This window comes from Hetaerina americana, unplaced genomic scaffold (genome assembly GCF_022747635.1).
Source record: "Hetaerina americana unplaced genomic scaffold, ioHetAmer1.1.p SCAF_10, whole genome shotgun sequence".
NCBI lineage: Eukaryota > Metazoa > Arthropoda > Insecta > Odonata > Calopterygidae > Hetaerina > Hetaerina americana.
Window position 1 is genome coordinate 68965571 of NW_027286070.1, and position 23362 is coordinate 68988932.

The 23362-nt window shown below is 42.8% G+C and overlaps 1 protein-coding gene across 11 annotated transcripts in view; it reads right to left on the minus strand.

Annotated features, from left to right (window-relative positions):
• Window positions 1-22906, minus strand: part of bdl (borderless) — a 136094-nt gene extending 113188 nt beyond the window's left edge. For 10 of the 11 annotated variants that reach the window (XM_071598804.1, XM_071598800.1, XM_071598803.1 and 7 more), the window contains exon 1: window positions 22321-22906. In XM_071598804.1, the coding sequence (XP_071454905.1) occupies window positions 22321-22405 (85 nt within the window). In that variant the 5' untranslated portion in view covers window positions 22406-22906. The remainder of the gene's footprint in view (window positions 1-22320) is intronic. The other variant, XM_071598807.1, reaches the window with a different exon arrangement.
• Between the last annotated feature and the right edge of the window lie 456 nt (window positions 22907-23362).

Sequence of the window (23362 nt, forward strand, 5' to 3'; positions counted from 1 at the left end):
CATTTTTAATCTATCCGTTCCACTATCTATCTCCCGTATTTAATGTACGTGTTCTGATCTACCATAGTGTGTCGGGGCCAGTAATATGTCTTCGGCAATCTCAGATAATTAACCAGCCGCAAATTTACGCCGTAAATTAAACCTGTATTTAAGTCAGCGGTCAACTAGTGACTCTTCACTAATCACTTCACTTCAACAAACTGTTCACTAACCTAGCTGCTCTTCGTTGCACTCGATTTTGTTCCAAAATTAAGCCTTTCTCATGAGGATCCCATTAACTCGCAGCATACTCTTTAGTGGGGCCGAAGTAATATAAAAGAACAAAGCTCACTAATCCTCTCATTACAGTCTCAGATTTCATTATATGAATCCTAACTTTTTATTTACCACTCCGCATATTTCACGAATAGGTTTTTTCCCAGAACATATCCTTAGCTATTGTAACGGCCAAATATTTTACCGATTCTAACTTGTCATGTTTGTTTCCTGTCAAGTGTATATACCTATAGTTGTACACCATACTCATCTTAACCCCAGTGAGGGACATTTCCTGAAAAAAACAATGCTATCACTGAGCTTCATCGCTATCTAGGGCAATTTGAATGTATTCCTACTTTGTAACTCCGAAACAACCCTCTCTTGCGTCGTTTCCGTTGTAGTTTTGTCTCCTCCCGCTCTGCCTGAAGAGTCTTCAGGTGAAAGTGACCTGGCCGACCGCGAAACTTTTGCCACCTGAAACAAGGCCCGTGACGGCAGTCCCGGGGGTAGAAGTATAAATCCAGTCACGAGACGTCTCGGAACCCGACAATTCAACAGAGTAATTTGGTGCTTCCGCGTATACATACTTCCCACAACTGAGGATTCGCTATTTGACAAGTTCAGACGATGAAAAGGACATACGTCGTATGAAACAAAGGTGAAAGTACTAAGTTACTCTATTATATCACAAATCAGCCCACGAAGTCCACCATATCTTTCTTTATGTTGAGTATGAATCTGTTGACGAGGTCCCTGACTTTGCCAATGTCCTGAGAGCTTCCTTGATGAACTGACGTCAATTTGCGAATAAATGTTTCTGGCAGCTTATGTCCTACGATTTTAATTTGAAGCACTACAGAGACTACATTCTACACCTATATATGTAGTACGTTTTACCATGCAATCCGCTCAACTGGGGTGAGAGGAAGAGTTTGCTAGAATATCTTCCATCCCCTATTCCAATTAAATTTAGGATGAATGCGAAAGAGTTCTCAAACGGAATGAGAATTAAAATTAAGTTCTTTGATCATTGCGGTCGGGGAAATTAACCTTGCTTTACATTCTGATCGTGAATTACAAGAAAGGGGGTGTGAGGATGAGTGGCAGGGTTTGCTTTAACGGTTTGTTTTCGTAATAATGTCTGACGAATCCAGTTAATCTTGCGTGACTTTGATTATATCCTGTATGAACACTTTACCCGAAGGGTTCCGAATACTTGAGGCATATTCAAATCACAGACTCATCGGTCGCCTCAAATGAAGTTGCCTAATTACCCTGGCGTGCACACGAGCTCAAGGGTGCATGTGGTTTTTTTCTTTCTTATTTACGGGTGGTGTCCTAACACCCCCTTGCGGGGATTATTTTAATTGAGAAAGAATTAAAACCACATGCAACACCCCCCGCCACACACTCTTGAGGGGTATTAAGTACTAAGAGATGTAGATTACTGGCGAGAATGCCTCTTTGTCACCCGCAGTGTCTAGGCAATTATTCAATTCACATATACGTTATACTCATTATAGTCTGCTTTCGAGAGTTCTGTTGGCTAATTCCTTCCCGCATGACTGCATGGAACTGACTTACAATGGACACAGTGCATGTTACAACACTCCCCATCGTATTTTAATGTATTTATTAAGTTCCCCCGCCATCCCTCGTCCCTGATCGTGATTCCTCGGCCGCCCGCTGCCAACTGCGGGCTCTCACTTTTCCTACCAGGGGCGTTGGGTGTGGGAACCATAAGTTCCATGGCTATGGGCTAATAGAATTTCCCCCTTTTTGCTTTCCGGTGACAATTACTCAAATGGTGGTGGGCTGCCCGTGATTCATTTATATTCCTTCATTTTTAGCAAACAGCTGAACTTTTATAGTGGGTTAAATTTATAAGTAATTAGGTGTAATTTATAGAGATTTTTACATGAATGTATACGCCACTATGGGTATAGGTTTGCATGGATGTGTTGATATTGCATGTGGTTTTGCTCGCTTTTACGGACTTTTTTGCTTACTTTTACGCTTTGACCTACCGTAACACCCCCCTCCACACGTCCTTGCGGCGGATTGCGGGGTAATAATGTAGATGTGGAATTACAATTTCTTTACCGAGTACTCCCGAAAACCTACTCTCGTGTGTTTGCGACACTCCTCCCTTTCACCTTCTTTGACTCCCTTGACAGCGCCGAGACCTCCACCACTCCCGCAACCGAAGGATACGAAATAAACAGTGACGAGCAAGAGGCGAAAGAAACTGCGAGGCAAATTCATCCATCAGATAAAAAACCGTCGTCGTTTCGTGCATCGTTTAACACAGCGTTCGCCCTGGCCGCTCCGCGCCGAGATGGCCGGCCAAAACACTCGCCCCAACGCATTCGAAAAAACAGAGCAATAGCATCGCGTCATGGGTAGGACTCGGTTAGCCTTGAAAGCTCGCGGCAATGGATGCGCTTCCACCCCTCTCTTCCCCTTCCACCCCCTCCCCACATCCACATGCTGCTAATTCCCATCCGCTCATTTAAAACCCCCTTAGATGAGTAGCACTGCCACTGCGAAACGGAGGAAATCCGATAGCCCTCCCAATCCCCTTCCCCCCTGCCCCCCAGTTCCGCTCGTGGAGGGAGGAGACGTGGGTGACCCCATCGACAGCGGCCGCCTGGGGGCGACTGCGGAGGGCAGAGCGAGCCTCCGCGGGGAATTGATCTCTCCGTGCGTAAAGAGAAAAGACGGAGGGAGGAGAAGAAGGGTCGGGGGCAAAGGGGACTCTGGGGCTGGGGGTTCGGATGGGGGGTCACGTCCAACCGAGGACTCTTCCCAGAGCCCCCCATCGAGTACACTTCCAAGCGCTCACCTTCCCCTCCCCTCCCAATCACTCCCCCGACCAACCTCAATCGCCCACCGAGAGGGCACAATTAACCGTTAAACTGGGCGAAATTAATAAAGCCCATCCGCCCCACTTCGGCCTTCCCTAATGAGGAGGGTTGCAAGCTTCCGGGATACCTCGATAAGAAACGTGGTCGGAATGATTTGACTCTCACCTTGAATCGACGGACGGACAGTGGAGCGGGGTGTGGGGAGGGGGAGAGGGGGTGGACAGCGAGGGACGACCCGCTCGGGAGAACGGTGGCGGGGGGGGGGGGGCGACGCGACGGGGCTCAATTATAAGTTTGCCCATTTTTCCTGCGCACTTCACATCCGCACCATGAAATAGTCTCGATCATCATCGGTTGGAACGAAAATCTATTTAGTGCCTCATCCTTTCGAAAGGTCACGAGGGCGGGAGGAGTGCAGAAGCGATAATAAGCCCAGAAGCAGTATTACTGACCCGTGTATAATAAGGTTTAATAATAATTTCAAACGATAAGGGACCATAATAACATTTCCCGAACGCGGTAGGCTAATGCTCGCATTAAAATTAGTCTGGTGTGTATTCAACGCTCGCCACAAACCCTAGCTGTGACTTGCAAGGTAAATGAAAAATAAATAAAATGTCTCCGCTGCGCGGAAGACTACGAAGGGAGGTAGATGTTGGATTCTTGTCGTCTTGGTGTATACCAGATGGTGGGATACCCCAGGCGGTGATGGCGGCTGTCAGCAATACAGGTTGCTCTGAGCTATGCATTGTGGCCCATGCGAGGATAATTAAAGCCACGGAACGAGGATCTGAAGAGATCCTGCGATCCTTTAAGGAGATGCACTCGGAGGTAAAACGCGTCGAGGCTGAGTTGATCCTGTGTAAATCCAAGATTCTTGTATGAAGCGAACGGTAACTATGGCCGTAAGAATATTATGGGAAGAGTCAACCCCTGCCGTACTCTTATAAATGAGCAAAGGATGAGCGAGGGAAGTTTGAGATAATATATAAAGTAAATCAAATAATAAATACCTCAAATTAAAAATAAAATAATTTAAAAAAGTAAACGGTGAGAACCAATATATGCTCTGGCTACGGTGTACTAGATAGCATTTACTCACGTCCTTGTCAAACACTCAGCAGCCAGGGGCTAACGAGAGAATTATCTCTGCGCCAGCGGGCCGCCGATCATACGAAATAAAATAAAATAAATACAAATTAATCAAGTACTCTCTAGCTTGGATATACTATACAGCATTGGCACTTGCTAGTATCAAGCACTAACACTAAATCAGGACTTGCGAGAGACTTCTCCCTGCACCAGTGGCCCACCAATCAGATTGGTTATCATAGGAATTTTTAAAGAATCCGGCGGATTTTCTCTGGACTTTATCTAATGCGTTTTGAAAAATTATCTCCCGAAAATCCCAAATACTTGCCGCATATTCCAAATGAGGTCTAACTAGAGGAAAATAACACCTCTCTTTAACTTTTTCATTCCATTTCCCCGCCACCCGTTTAATGAAGCCGTGATTCTTTAAAGCGGATCCTCATATTGCCTTGATGTGTGCTCCTCATGAAAGGTGTGGTGTTAGAACAACACTTCCAAATATTTAACTTGATTGGCCGTTGTCAATACTGAACCCTCTATTTTGTAGTTTATATCCTGTTCGCCGCTCCCTTTGTCCCAAAATTTCAAAACTGCGCATTTATCTATATTAAGCGTTAATCCCCATTTATTGCACCATTACGAGATTGTGTCTAAGTCTCTAGAGAGTAGCTCGCGATCTAGTTGGCACCTTATTTCCTCGTATACCACCGTGTCGTTGGCAAATAACCTCAGAATGCTACCAACATGTGTGCCTAAGTCATTAATGTATATTAAGAACAGAAGAGGCCCCATTACCTTTCCCTGGGGCACGCCCGAAGTTACATCTCTATCCGCTGAGCACAACCCATCAATGACTACTATTTGTTTGCGGTTTGACAAGAAGTCTCTAATCCAATTAATTATTTTCTCATTGATTCTATAGTATTTAAGTTTATGTAACTGTTTATTGTGAGGGACTTTGTCGAAGGTATTTTTTAAATCTAGGAATACTGCATCGACTTGTGTGTTGTTTTCTCCCGATCTACGTATACCGTGAATGAAAATGCCTAATTCTGTTTCGCAAGATCTGCTTTTCCTAAATCCGTATTAGTTGTGGGTTAGTATTTTCCAATATTTTCAAAGAGATCGATGTTAAGGAAATGGGTCGGTAATTGGTTGGGGCAAATGAGCGATGTTACATTAACCAAGCAGGGAATAGTACATCTGCTCCGTAGTATCAAAGTACACAAGGCACCTGGTCCGGAAGAAATACCTACTATGATATTAAAGGAATTAGCTGAAGTCATTGCCCCATTTTTACATATTGTTTTCTTAAATCGATAGAAGAAGGCTCAGTGCCTCGCGACTGGAAGCTAGCCCATATTACTCCCATCTATCGTATAAAGGCGGCGATAGGGATAAACCAACCAATTACCGACCCATTTCTTTAACATCGATCTCTTGTAAAATATTGGAACACATTATTGTGACTAACATTATGAGATTTCTTGATAGTAGGAAAATACTAATCCACAACCAGCACGGATTTAGGAAAAGCAGATCTTGCGAAACATAACATGGTCTCTTCATTCACGATATACTTAGATCGGGAGAAAACAACACAAGTCGACGCAGTATTCTTTGATTTTAAAAGAACCTTCGATATAGTCCCGCACAATAAACTGTTACAGCAACTTAAATACTATGGAATCAATGAGAAAATTATTAATTGGATTTGAGACTTCTTGTCAAACCGCAAACAAATAGTAGTCATAGATGGGTTGTGCTCAACGGATAGATATGTAACTTCGGGCGTAGGAGTCTAAAAAAAATATAGATTACTTAACTGAACACTTGATGAAACATTTTAAATAAAATTCCACGACCCTAACTTACATATATCCTTTCACGATACACCTGATTACCGCACTGGATTACAGGTATGATGCAATTTTTTTAAACAAATTATAGCATTAAACATTACGTTGTTCCCATAAAAATGTAAATGGAATAAACTGTTCATTAATTAAGCAAGGAACACCAATGACAACATTCTAAAGCACGGTCATAACTCTGGAAAAACGTATAATAAATGTTTCTGTAACAAAAATAGCATAAAAGTTCCTAATATATTTGAATAAAAATATCTCCACTTGAATACATAGATGGCGAAATTCATATCGTGTCTCTTTAGGTAGATGCAATAATTATCACGTTTTAGAGGAAATGAGTCACGGATCATATCAGGTTATATTAAAATACATTAAGCCAGTTCCCAAGAGGAGACTTCGTTTTATGTTATGTTGGGGTATATGTCCCTGGTGGAAATCTACCACACCATTAAAGCAGGAGGAGGGTAGGGGAGGAGCGAATTAGAGCCATGAATTGATGCATCTTTCCCCTCATTTCTTCATCCAGATCCCCGAAGGGGGGGGGGGGGGTTGAGCGGATGAAGACACGCTGCCGTAATCACGTGAATCAGAAAAGCCGAATGAACCGAAGTTACGTCACGCCGATGGCAGTGACTACCCGGCGAAGAACGGACGCGACTAATGGAGGAGACCTGTTCCTGCAGATGCCTCGTTTGCCCCAATTCCGAGGCCGTTCTCCGATCCCTTCGTTCGCCTCCTTAAACGCGCTCCAGGGCGAGGAGAATCGGGGAGCTGGGCGATGGGCGGGGGGGTATGAGAAGAGAGGGATTGGCAGATGGACCAGGCAGGCCCAAGATTGGCGTAGGGCGGCAGAATGGAGCGCCATTTCATTTATTTGGCCCTCAGTCCCAATTGCTCTGCCGTCCATGCATCGCCGGCCAATTCGATCGTGCAAAAGACTATAGGTATTATAAACAACGGAGTAGTTTCGTGATACTATTGAAAGAATCAGAATGAGAGCCCCTAGTTGACCGTATGTTTGAATACAGGTTAAATTCACTGCGTGAATTATAAGCACGTTACCTATCTGAGGACATTAAAGATATATTACATGTCCTGACTCACTATGATGGACCAGATCGCGTATGTAAAATCATGGAGATAGATTAGAACGGATAGGTAAAACGGAGTGACTGAAAATTCCGTTTTTTTCTCGCAAAATCATAGATCAAAATAGGTATGACCATAGGCGCGAATGGGATAATTTGTAATGGTAATTTATATATTTGTCGATATCCTTCATGCTTGGTCTTTTAATAATAATCTTGAAAACATTGTTCGCGTATGACTTAATAGCTGATGTACTGAATACGTACATTTTGTAATCAAATAATCTTTTACTTGAGAGCCTTCTTTGGTGTGATTAACTTTCTTCGAGTTCATGATCTAATCGATTTTTGTATAGAGGTGTAACAATTTTTATTAGTAATTATGCATGCCTGACTAGTGACCTAACACACACGCTTGCGTGGTATCATCTACATAACACCCAGCAAGCCGCCGCAAAGGCGAGTGGCGGGGGGTATTAGGACACCACCCGTGAAAAGGAACTAAACCACACGCAAAATCAACACATATGTATATGCAGCACTATATCCACCATGGCGTATACATTCATACAAAAATCCTTTCATTCTACGCGCTTACAAATACATGAATGTTAATTTCATCCACTCTATAATTTCTTGGTATTCGAAAAAGGAGGGAACAAATGAACCACAGGCATTTATATGATAGACCTCCACCATACCAAAACAAGTAATATAAAACTCAATAGTAAAAAGGAGGAAGTTCTATTACTCCGAGGCCATTCCACTAATGGTCCCCAGCCCACACCACAGGTAGACATTGTGACACTCGGCTATTAGCAGCGGACAGCGTAAGAAATCACCCCCACGGAGTGAGACGATGGAGGATGGAAGGGGTAGCTTGCAAATGCAGCAAATCATGGTTAGAGATCTACATTTACATAAAACCCCGCAATCCACCGCAAAGGCGTGTGGCGGGGGGTGAAAGGTCACCACCTGTAAAAAGCAACACAACCACATGCAAAATCAACACACATGCAAAACATTACTCACAGCTGCGTATGAATTCATACAAAAATCTTTTAATTCTACACGCATGCAAAAAAATATACTGTTTTTTAAGAAATAATTACACCTAAGGATGCAGTTAGAAATTTATCCAATAACGTGAAAGCTGGAATTTGAAAAGTAGGAAGGCGAAATTCCACTACTACATTGACATGCAACATACATAACGGTCTCCTCAATAGTTAATTAATAGGTATTTTTATGACATGCATTACTTTGATTGTTTGTAAGTTTCATATGGGATTGACCAACCACTCCCGAACCTTGGGGAGATTCCCGCTAAAAATAGCCCACTCGGAGCACTTTGCATTCGGAACGATGCGACATCATCAGGAGACTCGCCCTCGGACGACGATGTGTGACGAAACATGCGGTGAGCTAAGTGCCCTAGTTTATACGAAAGATCATAGGTTTATTTTAAGGATGAGCTAATGGCTTCAAAATTATTTTCACAGTAATTTAGAGGGAAATACCTGAAGAACGTTTGAACGCATTACTCACTAATCTACAAGTATATCCGCATAAATTACCTGAGTAGAATACAGGGAAATAAGGAGCCACCTACATAGCGAGCTACTCTCTAGAGACTTAGACAATATCTCGGAATGATGCAATAAATGGGGATTAACACTTAATTTAGATAAATGCGTAGTTTTGAAATTTTGGAACAAAAGAAGCGGCGAACAGGATATAAACTAAAAAATAGAGGGTTCAGTACTGACTACGGCCGATCAAGTTAAATATTTGGGGGTTGTTCTAACACCACGCCTTTCATGGTGAGCACATATCAGGACAATATGCGGATCAGCTTTAAAGAAACTTGGCTTCATAAAACGGGTGGCGGGGAAATGTAATGAGAAAGTTAAAGAGAGGTGTTATTTTACTGTTATGTTTTATTGTTATGTAGATGTAGATGTACTCTAGTTAGACCTCATTTGGAATATGCCGCAAGTATTTGGGATCCTTGGGAGAAAATTTGGCAAAAAGAATTAGATAAAGTCCAGAGAAAACCCGCTAGATTCGTTAAAAATTGTTATAATAAGAACACAAGTGTGACAGGTTTCTTAGGGGAATTAGGCTGGGAACCACTTGAAGGGAGATAGATTCCAGGACAGATAGGTACAAATACTCATTCTTTCCCCGAACAATCAGAAATCATAATAGTAAGAAACCGAAGTCACTTTAGAAATATTAAAAACGTTGAATTTACAAGTCGGAACAAAATTAAACACTATAGAGATGTTAGGTATACTTTCAGGTGCATGTGTATGTAAGGTGTAGATTGAGTGTTTGCATGTGTGTGGGGTGTAAGTGTTCATGCATGAATGTATGCCATGTTTTTTTTTATATATATGATTTTGTGGTTATTGCATGCGGTTTTTTTTTCTTTTTCTTTTCTAAATTACGGGTGGTGTCCTAACACCCCCCGCCACACGCCCTTGCGGCGGCTTGCGGGGTATTTAGTAGATGTATAAGTGCGGAGAGAACAAGCAAGGCTTAGACTTTTAGAAAGGTTCAGAAAAAACGAGTTGAACTATGATACTGAAGAAATTATAATGGCCCCACACTACTTAGGTAGATCAGACCACAAAGGATAGATTTCAGTACAGACAGATACAAATACTCATATACAGTTCCTGTATTTCCCGAACAATCAGAAATCGGGCTGGGATAGCAAGAATCCGAGGTCATTTTAGAAATATTGAAAACATTTAATTTACAAATAGGAACAAAATTAGACGTTGCAAGGATAGTAGTTGAATTTGTATGTGCATGTGTATGTTAGATAGTAGTTTGAGTGTCTACATGTGTGTGGGGTGTAAGTGTTTTTGCATGAATGTGCGCCATCTTTTGTTGCGGATGGTATAAATTTGCGGCTTTTGCATGCCGGTTTTTAAGTTAGTGCGACAGGTATGGGATGAGAATCAATATTAATAAAACAAAGGTCATGCAATTTTCTATAAATAAAAAGGCTAAGCTTAACATTAGAACAGGAGGGAATGAATATAAAACCCATATTTATTAGAATAGGAGGGCAAACACTAGAGCAGGTAGAACAGTTTACGTATCTCGGAAGTGTTTTGGATCAACACGGTCAAAGTAGTAGGGACGTAAGGAGAAGAATTGCGCTAGGCAAAGAGCCTTTCACAAGGAGGAGGGAGTTGATGAGACGGACTTTGAGTAAGGATGTTCATCTACATCTACAACTACTTAATACCCCGCAAGCCGCCGCAAGGGCGTGTGGCGGGGGGTGCTAGGACACCACCCGTAATTTAGAAAAGAAAAAAAAACCGCATGCAATAACGACAAAATCATATATAAAAAAAAACATGGCATACATTCATGCATGATTGCATGAATGTATGCCATGAGTGAATATTGGACGGGATGAAGGGAGCAAGAAAGTACTCAGAGATGAAGAGGGACCTGATAGTAGGATGCTGGATTTTGTATTTTGTTAGGAATCACAAAATTATTATTTCGTAGCTGTGTTCAGCCATAAACCTACCTTATCCGGGAGGTTACCTAATAAAAATTATGGGTGCTGTCCTAACACCGCCCGCCACACTCCCATGTGGCGGCTTGCGGGGTATTGTGTACATGCAGGTAGTATTAGAGTTTGGAAGATAGGCAATAACCCGAAGGTCTAACAATATTTCTGGAATAGCGTAAGAGTGGTGATCCTTCCTAGGTCGTCGTGGCGAATATGACGTATCTTGTGGCTTTACAGATACCTTTACAGTTATGCGGCGCTTGAAATGCAACAGACTCCGCTCTCCGAGAGGAAGTTCGCATGAAAGAGCAGGCATCTTTTTGGAAAATGACCATAATAACAATGTCTTTGTTAGCTCAAAGACAATTCCAAATTCATGAAAGATACAATCACTGATGCTCTCAGTAACATCTCGATATGCAAAGAAGCAAACATAAGATAAATGCTAAGAACCGGAAGGGCTAGTTCAATGGCACATTCGTTTGTATACATTAGACATTTAAGTGAAAGACAACTAATTACAGCTTCAGCCAACCAGACAATGTATGCCATTTTTCAATTCAGAGACAGTTTTTAAATGGAGTGCTCAAAACAATATAACGCCGATTAATAACCTAATGATACTACATAATTTATGCAAGGGTATCTATTCCTTGTATTATCGCTTAAAGAATTTAAATCAACAAACCAAACTATTTGAATGGTTAACTTTAAGCTTATCAGGATTTTACAATATATACTCGTATATTTTATATTACAATTAGCGATTTTCATTTCTAACCCTATTTTCTGAATTCTCAATGAAATTTTCAACGCTTTTTCTTTCCATAACCGATTGAAGAGCTTTGTTATCTCTTACCTAGAAGCTCCGTCACCTTTAAAATGCAGACGAGGTCTGTCCCAAAATTAGTAGGACTGAGTCGATTTAAAAATATCTATTGCCAGCATTAATAATTTCACTCAATAGTTTAGCACCCTCGTGCGTCCACACGCCCCTTCCATCGAGTTTCCAACGATTCGTACGTCTCCTGGAAGGCGGCGCCCAGAATTCTGCTAAGCTCCCACGTCACTTCCTCTGTGTGTTCTCCGAGGATGATGTGTTCACACCTGCTTTCTTTACCTTAGAGTGTAACATTCTCTGCTTTCGTAGGGTTTGTCAAAGGCCTTTTTTGTACCATCTGGGGTCGCGATCTGCTTTAACGTACTTTATAGGGATGAAATCTGTGATACATTTCTCCAAAATATTGACAAATTGTGTCCAACATTCGTCCACGGTGGCATGACTCAAGCGCGTTTTGAACTCGGGTGGTGAAGAGTTGAATTGACCGGTAAATCTGCTTTATGGTAATTCTTATTTTTCTCCTATAACGATCTTTGGGGTCAGTGTCCAAATACTCGCAAAGTACTTTACGTTTAAACTCTTGCAAGGCGTTACGTAAATGTGTTTTGGCTTCAATTTTAGAGGATCAATACTTGTCCCATAAATGTTTATTCAAACCATGTCTCTCGCAATATCTACATCTATATAATACCCCTAAAGCCGCCGCAAGGGCGTGCTGCGGGGGATGTTAGGTAACCACCATTCAAGGGAACAAAACCACATTCATAACAAACACATACATGCAAACCCATACCCACAGTGACGAAGACATTCACACAAAAATCCTTTCAACTTACTCGCATTCAGATGCATATACTATCACATAACCAATAATTCATATACATCTACCTGATTCCCTCGCAATCCGCCTCAAGGGGGTGTAGTGGGGGGTGCTAGTGCACCACCCGTAATTAAGAAAAAAACCGCATGCAAAAGCCACAAATTTATATAATTCACAAATAAAGCCTGGTATGAATTCATGCAAAAACCCTTAAAACCCACCCACATGCCAGCACACAAACTACCGGCTAACATACACATGCACCTAAAAATTTACCTGGCGTATTTGCATTGTTTAATTTTATTCCGACTCGAAAAATTCAATGTTTTTAATATTTCTAAAGTCACTTGGGTTTCTTACTATTACGATTTCTGACTTCTGAATATCTGTAGGCATGCTTCATGATTGGTGCTCGGTCGACCCCTTTCCACGCGGTTTTTAGTGGGTCGCGGGGTGCCAAGTGAATGAAGGAATATATGTAGAATGGCTGGTGACCTACCACCCCCTGCCACGCGTTCCTACGATGGTTTGAGGGGTATTCTGTAGATGTAGAAATGAACAGATATCGATGTCAAGTGAGTATTTGGAACACGAATGACGTAGACGGACTGAAGCAAGGGTATGGTACGGAGGGAGGGGGAGCGTGACGGAGAGGGGAGAGGAAGGGGAGGGGCCCGTGCGGGGGGGTCTGCGTTGGGAGGGGCGGGGGATCGTTCGAAATGAAGGGCATTGCTGTGTGCGGTGGGAATGCCAACGGAGTACGGCCTCCCGGCAATGGGAGAGGTAATTGATTTGATGGGTTGGGATGAACTCTCTCATAATGTTGTAGAAGCTTTCAAAACGGCCGAATGATTACTTTTCAAGTGGAAAACCGCAAACAATCCTCCCATCACCTTGACTCTGTTCCACCAAACCAGTCCTAATACGCTTTGACTAATCCAAATCAGATAAAACTCATCAAGGCGTTTCTTCAAAGTCTAATTAACCACTCATCTATCTACTATATATCCACATACCCTGGAAACCACCGGTTCTACTCTCCTCAGTGCCCTCCTACATCTACTCAGTGCCCCGCAAGCCGCCGCAAGGGCGTGTGGCGGGAGGTGTTAGGACACCACCCGTAATTAAGGAAGAAAAAAAAAACGGATTCAAAAGCCACAAATTTTACCATCCTTATATATAGTGATGTTTCAATTTCTTGCTTGTTGTGTCCTGGCTTCCGTGTTGTAGGATGGCTTTCGTGCTGCATCATTGGGTGCAGTTTTTTGTTGTTTTGCGGTATATGTGTTTGCATGAGTGTTGGATGAAGGGATTTTTGCATTAGTGTGTGCGCTGCTGTAGGTGTAATTTTCCGTGATGTTCTTTTGCATATGGTATTTTTCCTTTTTACGGTTGGTGACCTAACACCCCCCGCCACACGCCCTTGCGGCGGCTTACGGGGTATTATGTAGATGTATATGATTCGCGGTATGGCAGGTAATGCATCCTTACCAGTAAGGCAAAGTACTCCAAGAGTTATGGCATCGTACCGGGTATGAAATACTGGATGGTTACAGAGAAAATTCTGCCCTAGAGAATAGACCGTCACCATAAGTGCAAGTATCAGAAAACGAAATAAACAAAAGAAGGCGAAGGGAGTGATAGAAGTAGGTAAAAGGAGTCTACCTTGCCGTCCCAAAAGAACTCGCGACGGGCGGGGCATGGCAAAAATAGAGAGAGAGGAGATTTAGAAGCATGGGAAACATGATGTTAAGAGTGTAAAACATTTAAATTTCGCGGTCGAAGAACGGAGTCTGCTGCGATAAACGGTTGAATTACGACGTAAATTTTTGCATCATAAGATTTTTATATGAGTAAAATTTGTAGCTTTTTATTCATCAATGTATACATAATACCCCGCAAGCCGCCGCGAGGACGTGTGACGGGGAGTGTTAGGTCACCACTCGTAAAAAGAAACAATACCACATGCAAAATTAACAATATGCAAAACTACATCCACAACGGCGTACACAGTCATGCAAAAACCCCTTCATCCAACACTCTTGCAAACACATATATGATAAACCAACAAACAATTGCACCCCAGGATAGAGCATGAATATATGTAGCACAAACAAATTCAATGTGAATTAAGTAAAAACAAATTCAATTGCGCAAATCAGCGAAAATGAGACAAAGTTAGAGAAAATTTAGAAAGTGGAGAGATGAATAGAAATCTCAGCTATATTTGTGGGTGCTCAATAATCAGGTATATTCTGAAAGGTTCAGAACAAACGAGTTTAAATATGACACTGAAGGAATTATAATGGCCCCACACTACTTGGGTAGATCGGACCACAAAGATAAAATAAGGGAGATAGATTCCAGTACAGATAGATACAAATACTCATTCTTCCCCCGAACACTCAGAAATCATAATAGTAAGAAGCCGAAGTCCCTTTAGAAATATTAAAAACATTGAATTTACCAGTCGGAACTAAATTAAAAATTGAAAAGGTGTTAGGTATACTTTCAGGTCCATGTGTATGTTAGTTGGTAGTTTGAGTGTTTGCATGTGTGTGGGGTGTAAGTGTTTTTGCATGATTGTATGCCATGTTTTTTTGTGAATGCATGAATTTGTGGTTCTTGCATGCGTTTTTTTTTCTTTTCTCAATTGCGCGTGGTGCCCTAACATCCCCCGCCACACGCCCTTGCGGCTGCTTGCCGGGTATTAAGTGCATTCAGATGTGGAAAACTGCATTCAATCCTCGAGGGGAACAGGAAATGGAGGAGACAAAAATGTTATACTTAAGTGACTTACGCAATCTTAACTCAAGGCATCAAAATGCAAGAGTCGACATTGTTCCACCAAAATGAGGAAGATTATAAAATACCAGTAATATTGGAAAGTTGGAAGGCAAATGATGATGAGAATGAATGAATCACCAGGAAACACAATGCGCGGATGCAATCGGAGTGTGACGAACTAGTAGAAGGGATTCGATCTAATCTCGACCCGAGCGAAAGTAGAGCAATTTCCCCGCCCCGTTCCCCGGCAATAGCCCCGTTCTCGTGGACTTAAAAGCGGGTGATTGGAGTGGTGGGTCAATTCGCTCTCCGAGTGATGTTATTTCCCTCATCCTAATCTGCTCGCAAAAACGTCACTTCCGATCGCACACTCCCATACCTCGATTCGCGTTTACTCCCAGTGACCGATTTACATTCCACCCCAGACGAATTAGATCCAGTCCGATCATGAACATGCTCAACACGTTTTTCAATGCAAATGTAACGCTCAATGCGGAAACGGTTCCAAAACCGTTTGTCACGAATCCATCCGGAGGGAAACGATTAATTGGAAAAGAAAACTGATCGTAAAAAAATTAATTCCGTGATCGGTTTATGTCAAATTCCGATTCTTACGACATGACATGATATCAAGGCAGTGTTTTAGGCTCTTCATTTAAACCATTCGCAATTAAAGTCCCGACATGAAACATACTAACCTTTACTGCACATCACCTAGAAAAAACGAGTTAAACGATGGTACTATAGGAATCGTAATGGTCCCACACCACTTCGATAGATCAGACCACAAAGATGAAATAAGGGAGATAGATTCCAGTACAGATAGATACAAATACTCATTCTTTCCCCGAACAATCAGAAATCATAATAGTAAGAAACCGAATTCACTTAAGAAATATTAAAAACACTGAATTTACAAGTCGGAGCAAAATTGGACATTGCAAGGATATTAGGTATACTTTCAGGGGCATGTGTATGCTAGTTGCTGGTTTGAGTGTTTGCATGTGTGTGGGGTGTAAGTGTTCTTGTATGAATGCATGCCATGTTTTTTTTGTTGATGGTAAAAATTTATGGCTTTAGCATGCGTTTTTTTTCCTTAAATAGGAGTGGTGTTCTATAATCCCCCCCGCCACACGCCCTTGCGGTGACTTGCGGGGCATTAAGTAGATGTAGATCTACGAGGGTGGTCTGAAAAGTTTTTGACCTCAAAAATTTCAGAAAAAATGTCTTGTATATTTGTTAGGTTGGAAAATTTTCAGACCGCTCATGTATATCTACATTATATCCCGCAAGCCGTCGCGAGGAGGTGTGGCAGGAGTGGTAAGTCACCAGCCATCCTACATTTATTCCCTCTTTTTCCCGCAATCCACCAAAAACCGCGTAGAAAGGGGGCGACCGAACACAATCATGCAAAATGCCTACATATATTGATATAAAATGATTAGCAGCTATTCCTACACAGGCCCCCTAAAATCCTATAAATAACCGCATGCAAAAGTCACAAATTTATGCTATCCACAAATAAAACATGGCATACATTCATGCAAGAACACTTACACCCCACACACATGCAAACACTCAAACTACCAACTAACATACACATGCACCTGCAAATATACCTGATATCTTTGGTATGTTTAATTTTGTTCCGACTTGTAAAAGCAATGTTTTTAACATTTCTAAAGTGTTACGGTTTCTTACTTTTACGATTTCTGATTGTTCGGGGAAAGATTGAGTATTTGTATCTATCTGTACTGGAATCTATCTCCCTTATTTCATCTTTGTGGTCTGATCTATCGAAGTAGTGTGGGACCATTACGATTCCTTTGTGGTGTGATCTACCTAAGTTGTGTGGTGCAATGATAATTCCCTTAGTGTCATAGTTAAACTCGTTTGTTCTGAACCTTTCTAAAAGTCTAAGCCTCGCTTGTTCTCTCCACACTTCAAGTGGTTCTCAGCCTAAATCCCCTAAGAGACCTGTCACCCTTGTGTTCTTATCATAACAATGTTTAGCGAATCTAACGGATTTTATTTGGACTTAATCTAATTCTTTTTGCCAAGTTTTCTCCCAAGGATCCCAAATAACTGCTGGTTTAGTATAATTTCCCATAAAAATGCATCTCATTGCAGAAGTAATATCACAGCCAGGCCACTCAGGGAACGTGGGAGGTTAATGACACATTATATCGATTACGCGTTGAAGGCTTCGAGTGAGATGAATAAAAACTTCGCATAACTGACCGCCATTTGCAATTACCGTATAAGTGACGTACTTTGGTTTATAGAGAAAAACTGCAACTAAGGATTGTTCCACCTTGTTATTTCTTCGACCTTTTTCTTCTGCTGCCCAGCTACTGGCAGCTGCGTTCAGTGCCAGCAGGGTTCAGTGCCACTGGGGTTCAGTGCCAGCAGGGTTCAGTGCCACTGAGGTTCAGTGTCACCGGGGGACTGCAACGCCGCCTGCCTTCCTCAGGCGATGCACATACATAGCATAGCCGAACCAAATCATCCGAATAGTTTTATTTCAAAAGCATATCATGATGCCTATAGGCATGTACGTATGCTTGCGTATGAGCAAATATACGTAATTCAAATAACGGTCTGTATGGTTATCTGAACCCTTATTTGTGTATGCATTTAAAAAATTATTACGATAGGAAGACGAGTGTGACAGGCCTTTTAGAGGCATTAGGCTGGGAGCCGCTTGAGATACGAAGCAAAAAAGCGAGACATACACTTTTACATGCGATTTTGAGTATGTAGATTTGCATGGATGTGTTGATTTTCTCTGTACATCCACACTCTACCCCGCAAGCCGTCACAAGAACGCGTGGCGTGTGACGTACGTAATGTATTCCTCTTTTACGGGTGGTGACCTAACGCCACACGCCCTCGCGGCGGATTGAGGCGCGGCAGACGTTTCATATTCTACATCTACATCTACTAATACTAATACCCCGCAAGCCGCCGCAAGGGCGTGTGGCGGGGGGTGTTAGGACACCACCCGTAATTTAGAAAAGAAAAAGAAAAAAAAAACCGCATGCAAGAACCACAAAATCATATATCCAAAAAAAAACATGGCATACATTCATGCATGAACACTTATACCCCACACACACGCAAACACTCAAACTACATCTTGCATACACATGCACCTGAAAGTATACCAACAGCTTTGCAGTGTTTAACTTTGCTCCGACTTGTAAATTCAATGTTTTCAATATTTCTAAAGTGACTTCGGTTTCTTGCTATTATGATTTCTGATTGTTCGGGGAAAGAATGAGTATTTGTACCTATCTGTCCTGGAATCTATCTCCCTTAGTTTATCTTTGTGGTCTGATCTACCTAAATAGTGTGGGGCCATTATACGAGTAATTCCTTCAGTGTCATAGTTAAACTCGTTTGTTCTGAACCTTTCTAAAAGTGTAAGCCTAGCTTGTTCTCTCCGCACTTCAAGTGGTTCCCAGCCTAAATCCCTGGCTGGCTTGATTAAATATTCTGGCTTGCGTGTTGTTGGATGGATTTCATGCTGCATCCTGGGATGCATTTGTTTGTTGGTTTATGGTATATGTGTTTGCATGAGTGTTGGTTGAAGGGATTTTTGCATGAGTGTGAACGCCGTTGTGGGTGTAGTTTTGCATGTATGTGTTGATTTTGCATGTGGCATTGTTCCTCGTCATGGGTGTTGACCTAACAACCCCCGCCATACTCCCTTGCGGGGTATTATGTAGATGTAGATTGCGGGGTATTATGAGGATGTCCTGAAATGACCATAATGCCTTCAGCCCTAACTTTCTAAAAATATACCTATTACTACTCTTCAGTTACTATCAATACAGGGTTGATTCTGGTTTCATTGGAGCTGGGGCAGTCTCAAGGTCGGTAGACAGAAAAAGATAACTCAAATGCTCCCTCCGTCAGCATAATTGTCTTATACGCGGGGTATTAAGTAGATGTAGATGTAGATACGCAAGATTTAGTTGCCTGCAGACGGTAATCGGGAGTCCAGTGCACCATTGTAATGTCTAGCTATCATGATGAGGCTAAAAAAACTTTACACTTCCACCATAAAGTTTTAATACTTCTTACGACCATGGCTTCGATGCTAGGCATCATCATCAGGATAATGATGCGTAGCATTGAAACCATGGTCGTTGTAACGTTAACGGTAACGTTGTAACGTTAACGGTAACGTTGTAACGTTAACGGTAACGTTGTAACGGTAACGTTTCTTTTTTATCCTCATCATGAAGGAATTCCACAAAGTTAAACCTGAAAGTGTTATGCTTATCTGGCTATCATTTTAAAATCAGAACGCTGCTTTTTTTTGAGATGCACAATGGCCAACGGAGACTTCAACTTCTTTACCATTATATTAACTAACTAAATAAATTAACAATCCTAAAACATTAATGAAGATAGATCCTATTTAGAAAGAAGTTTATTAATCCCTCAACCTAACCATTTCAATACATATATGCCCCTGGAATCCACATATTACAGTTACGAATTCTTTAAGTGGGCATCTGACTGTTCAATTTCATTGTTTTTTTAGATCAAGTTGACTGCGTCCTTTGTCAACGATTGACGACCCAGGACCGAAATAGTAAGCCTACATTTGAGAAATAATTAGACTTCTAATATGTTGTTGTCGTTTTAACTTTCTGAGGGTCGAATAAAAAAGTAATAATCATTTGGTCAAAAGTTTACGAGTGAGCTGATGGTAATCTTCACCCAGCCAAGAAGAATTGCTTGTTAAAATTCTCCTCGGCCTTAAAGATAAATAATTTATGTAAACTGAAGCATTGAAATTCAAAGAATGCACGGCCGATGGTGATTATTATCACAAATGAATCAAGCCTAAACATACCACCAAAACCTATAAACTGAGCGTGTTACGCCGTGCACCTCATTTTCCTGGAGGGAGACAGGATGTTGCGTATTGCCATCACTCTAAGCGACCAGCAGTTGGCTCCAGTGAGTGTGACCAATCTGAAATCTAGCCACTCTCTACGTATTATTCTGTTATTAACGGAGAGCTTCAGAGGGTCAATATTTTAATATTTCATCTGACGAACGACGTTTCTCATCTAAATTATGTAGATGCAGATGTAAATGGCTCCTCTAAGTTGGTAGGTACAACAATAATGCTGGTAAATCCGGAAATCGAAACCGGTCCTTTGGCGTGGAAATCTGGTACACTTTATGCATTCAATACCCTTTTGAAGCACATTCATCTTTTAAAGTACCACCAGGCATTTATTAAACAATAGAAAACACAACCAAACTTTACCAACTTACACACTCGGAGGTATTCGGATGAGCGTCGTGGATGAAGTAAAATTCTAGGTGGTCACCATTGCATCGGAACTTTCTTGGGGAAAACATTTTCGCATTAATTGAAGAGGGCGCTAAAAAAGCTAACATTCTTCAAACGTATATTTGGAAGGTGTAGCGACGAAGAAGTGAAGAAAACACGCTATTTATTTTTAGTAAGGCCTCACATTGGGTACGTTAAGAGCGTTTGTGAACCATTTCAGAAAATATAAGTAAGTTACAGAATAGGGTACAGAGAAAGGCCGCTAGGCCCTTCGTGAAAAACTCGTGCCCAAGGACACGAAGCGTCGTCACGCATTTAATGCAAGATTTGGGGTGGGAAACTTTAGATATGCGAAGACTTTGGGCTAGATTAAACTTATTATAAAGATATAAAACGTATGGTTTTGCATCCGACATTGGAGATATAATTAGATTCCTTAATTACATTAGCAGGGTCGACAATTACTACATTAGAGAATTAGATTTTCGAACTGATGGATTCAAGTATTCGTTTTTCCCGCGCGCTATTCGCGGCAAACAGTAGAGGGGGAGCACCTAAGAAAATAATAGGTTCATGCTGTCGAAAATAAGGGTAAACAAAATTAAATTCCCACAAAACTCTCTTCAAGGGTGTCATCCCCCGCCTCGTGTAAAGTCTGTAGCAGCATTTGTGAAATGTCCGTCCGGAATACATAGAATACTTACCGGTAATAAGTGTCTGAATTGCATGAGTGCCTGCCCTCTTTTAACGTATTTTCTTGTCCTCTTTGTGTAGGCATAGGAATAATAGCTGCTAAACATGTAACACTTGTAAAATATGTAGGCATGTTGCATGATTGATGTTCGGACGCCCCCTTTCCACGCCGTTTTTGGTGAATTGCGGGGTACCAGATGCATGAGGAAAAAGAGGGAATATACATATGTAGAATGGTTGGTGACCTACCACCCCCTGCCATACTTCCCTGCGACGGATTTTGGGGTTTTATGTAGATGTAAAGACTCGAGTAGTTTTTTTAAAAAGTCGCGTTCAAAATATCAACAATAATCGTCCAAACAGAGGCCGGAGTAGAACAATCCGTCAAATCACTTCCCGCATGGCACCATGGGAGTGCCATTTAATGAAATGCAGTGCTCGGCACAATATTATCGCGCGCTCTTCGTTGTTTTCATGGTTCCCCTTCCATCCCTCGGCTCTCTCTCGGTGGGGGAATGCCTCACGCCGTCCGCTGCCCACAGTGGTGGGCCACATTCACTACCTGTGACTTTGGGAGCGGAGATAATGACTTCCATGCTCATGATATAGTAGAATTTCCCCTGCTTACTTTTCAATTCTGCATTACCTATCTTGCTGTGGTCGAGGCCTGTCGCATGAATGGTTGTGGTTCCTTTTTATTCCCTTTTTTCGTATAGCAAAGGACTAATTTATTAAAAGACCTAATTCATAATAAGTGAAAAACACTTGTTTTGAATTAAGTCTTCCACCAGAATGTTTGATTTGCACGCTTTTTGATACTTTAACGCCCTATTTGATACTTTTTCACGCTATTTGTGTCTTTTACCTAATATTTTCCCTTTTTCTCTCATCCATATCCTCACTTATCATTATTCTTGTCACCTGGCGCTTACACCTCCTGCCACACACCTTTCTGGTGGATCGTGGGGTATCTATGTCGAATCTGTTTACTAATTGCGAGAGAGTGCGTGGTCAAAACAGACGAGGACGTTGGGACCTCCATCAGCTGACGAAGCGCGGTGTCTACGGCACGTTTCTAAATACCAAGAGGAATGGATCAACTGACACCATGACCCCGGAGCTCTCAAACGCATCTCACTAACCTGAGGAGCAGGCGACGAACACCAAAAGCACACAGGCGATGTCCTTGACCCTGCGGCGTCGCGGCGCTGACCCGGGCGGCACCATCTCGTCGACCCCGGGACTCACCGGTCGGAAGGTGGAGCTGGGAGGGCTCGGACGAAGCGGGAGGAGACGTAAACAAAAGGGCCCCGACCCTCAACCCCTACTCACTTAACGACGCCCTCCGAGGAGCACCGCCCGGTCCTTTCGCGAGGACACTCTCGGGAGGGCAAGGGGGCGGCGCGCGAATGACAGAGGTGAGCTGAGAGGTTGCTCGGGCTTGCCCTCCGCCGACACGGATCTCTCCCTTTTCACACTGCTCACCACTCTTTCTCTCTCTCTCTTGCGTATTTCTCAAAAAACCGGCGAGGAGTTCGAATGCGGAGTAAACAAAATCGAACGGAAACAAACCAATGGGAGACGATGCGTGGGGGGATGGAGGAGGGGTCACAGTGCGCCGTTGGACGTCGTGCGTGCGTATGTTGCGTAGTGTGTCCGCCTCGCCGGGTGACGCCGCGGGTTATGAGAGTGGGAGAGAGAGACGCAGCGAAGGGGTCCGGCCAGAGGTTGTTTGATGGCCGCGAGGCATTCACTGCCCCCCCCCCACCCACCCTCAGGATGTGACTCGGAGGGGCGGTGGTTGGTGGGGAGGGGTGGGGTCGTCGCGGAGGGGAGGCGGTCGGATGAAAGGCAGGGGGAGGCGAGGGTGGGGGAGTGGTCCGGGAAGGGAGTGGGGAGAGCGGGGGCGCTCACGGAGGAGTCGCGGGCAGCGCCAACTCGGGGAGAGGGCTGTGGGGGTGGTGGGGTAATCGGAGGCGAGGGGGATAATTTGGATTGTTAAGAAACCGCGAGCGGTGGCTAAAGGGGCGGGAGGGGGTGGAGGGAGGGAGGAAAATCGTAAGCCGCTTATTGTGTGGAATTCGGCGCCTGGCGAAGCAGACCTACGTACGTACAATTCGCCGTGAGAGATGAACGGGCCAACAGGTGGAGGCGACGCGGTTAACGTTCCCACCCTCTTTCTGA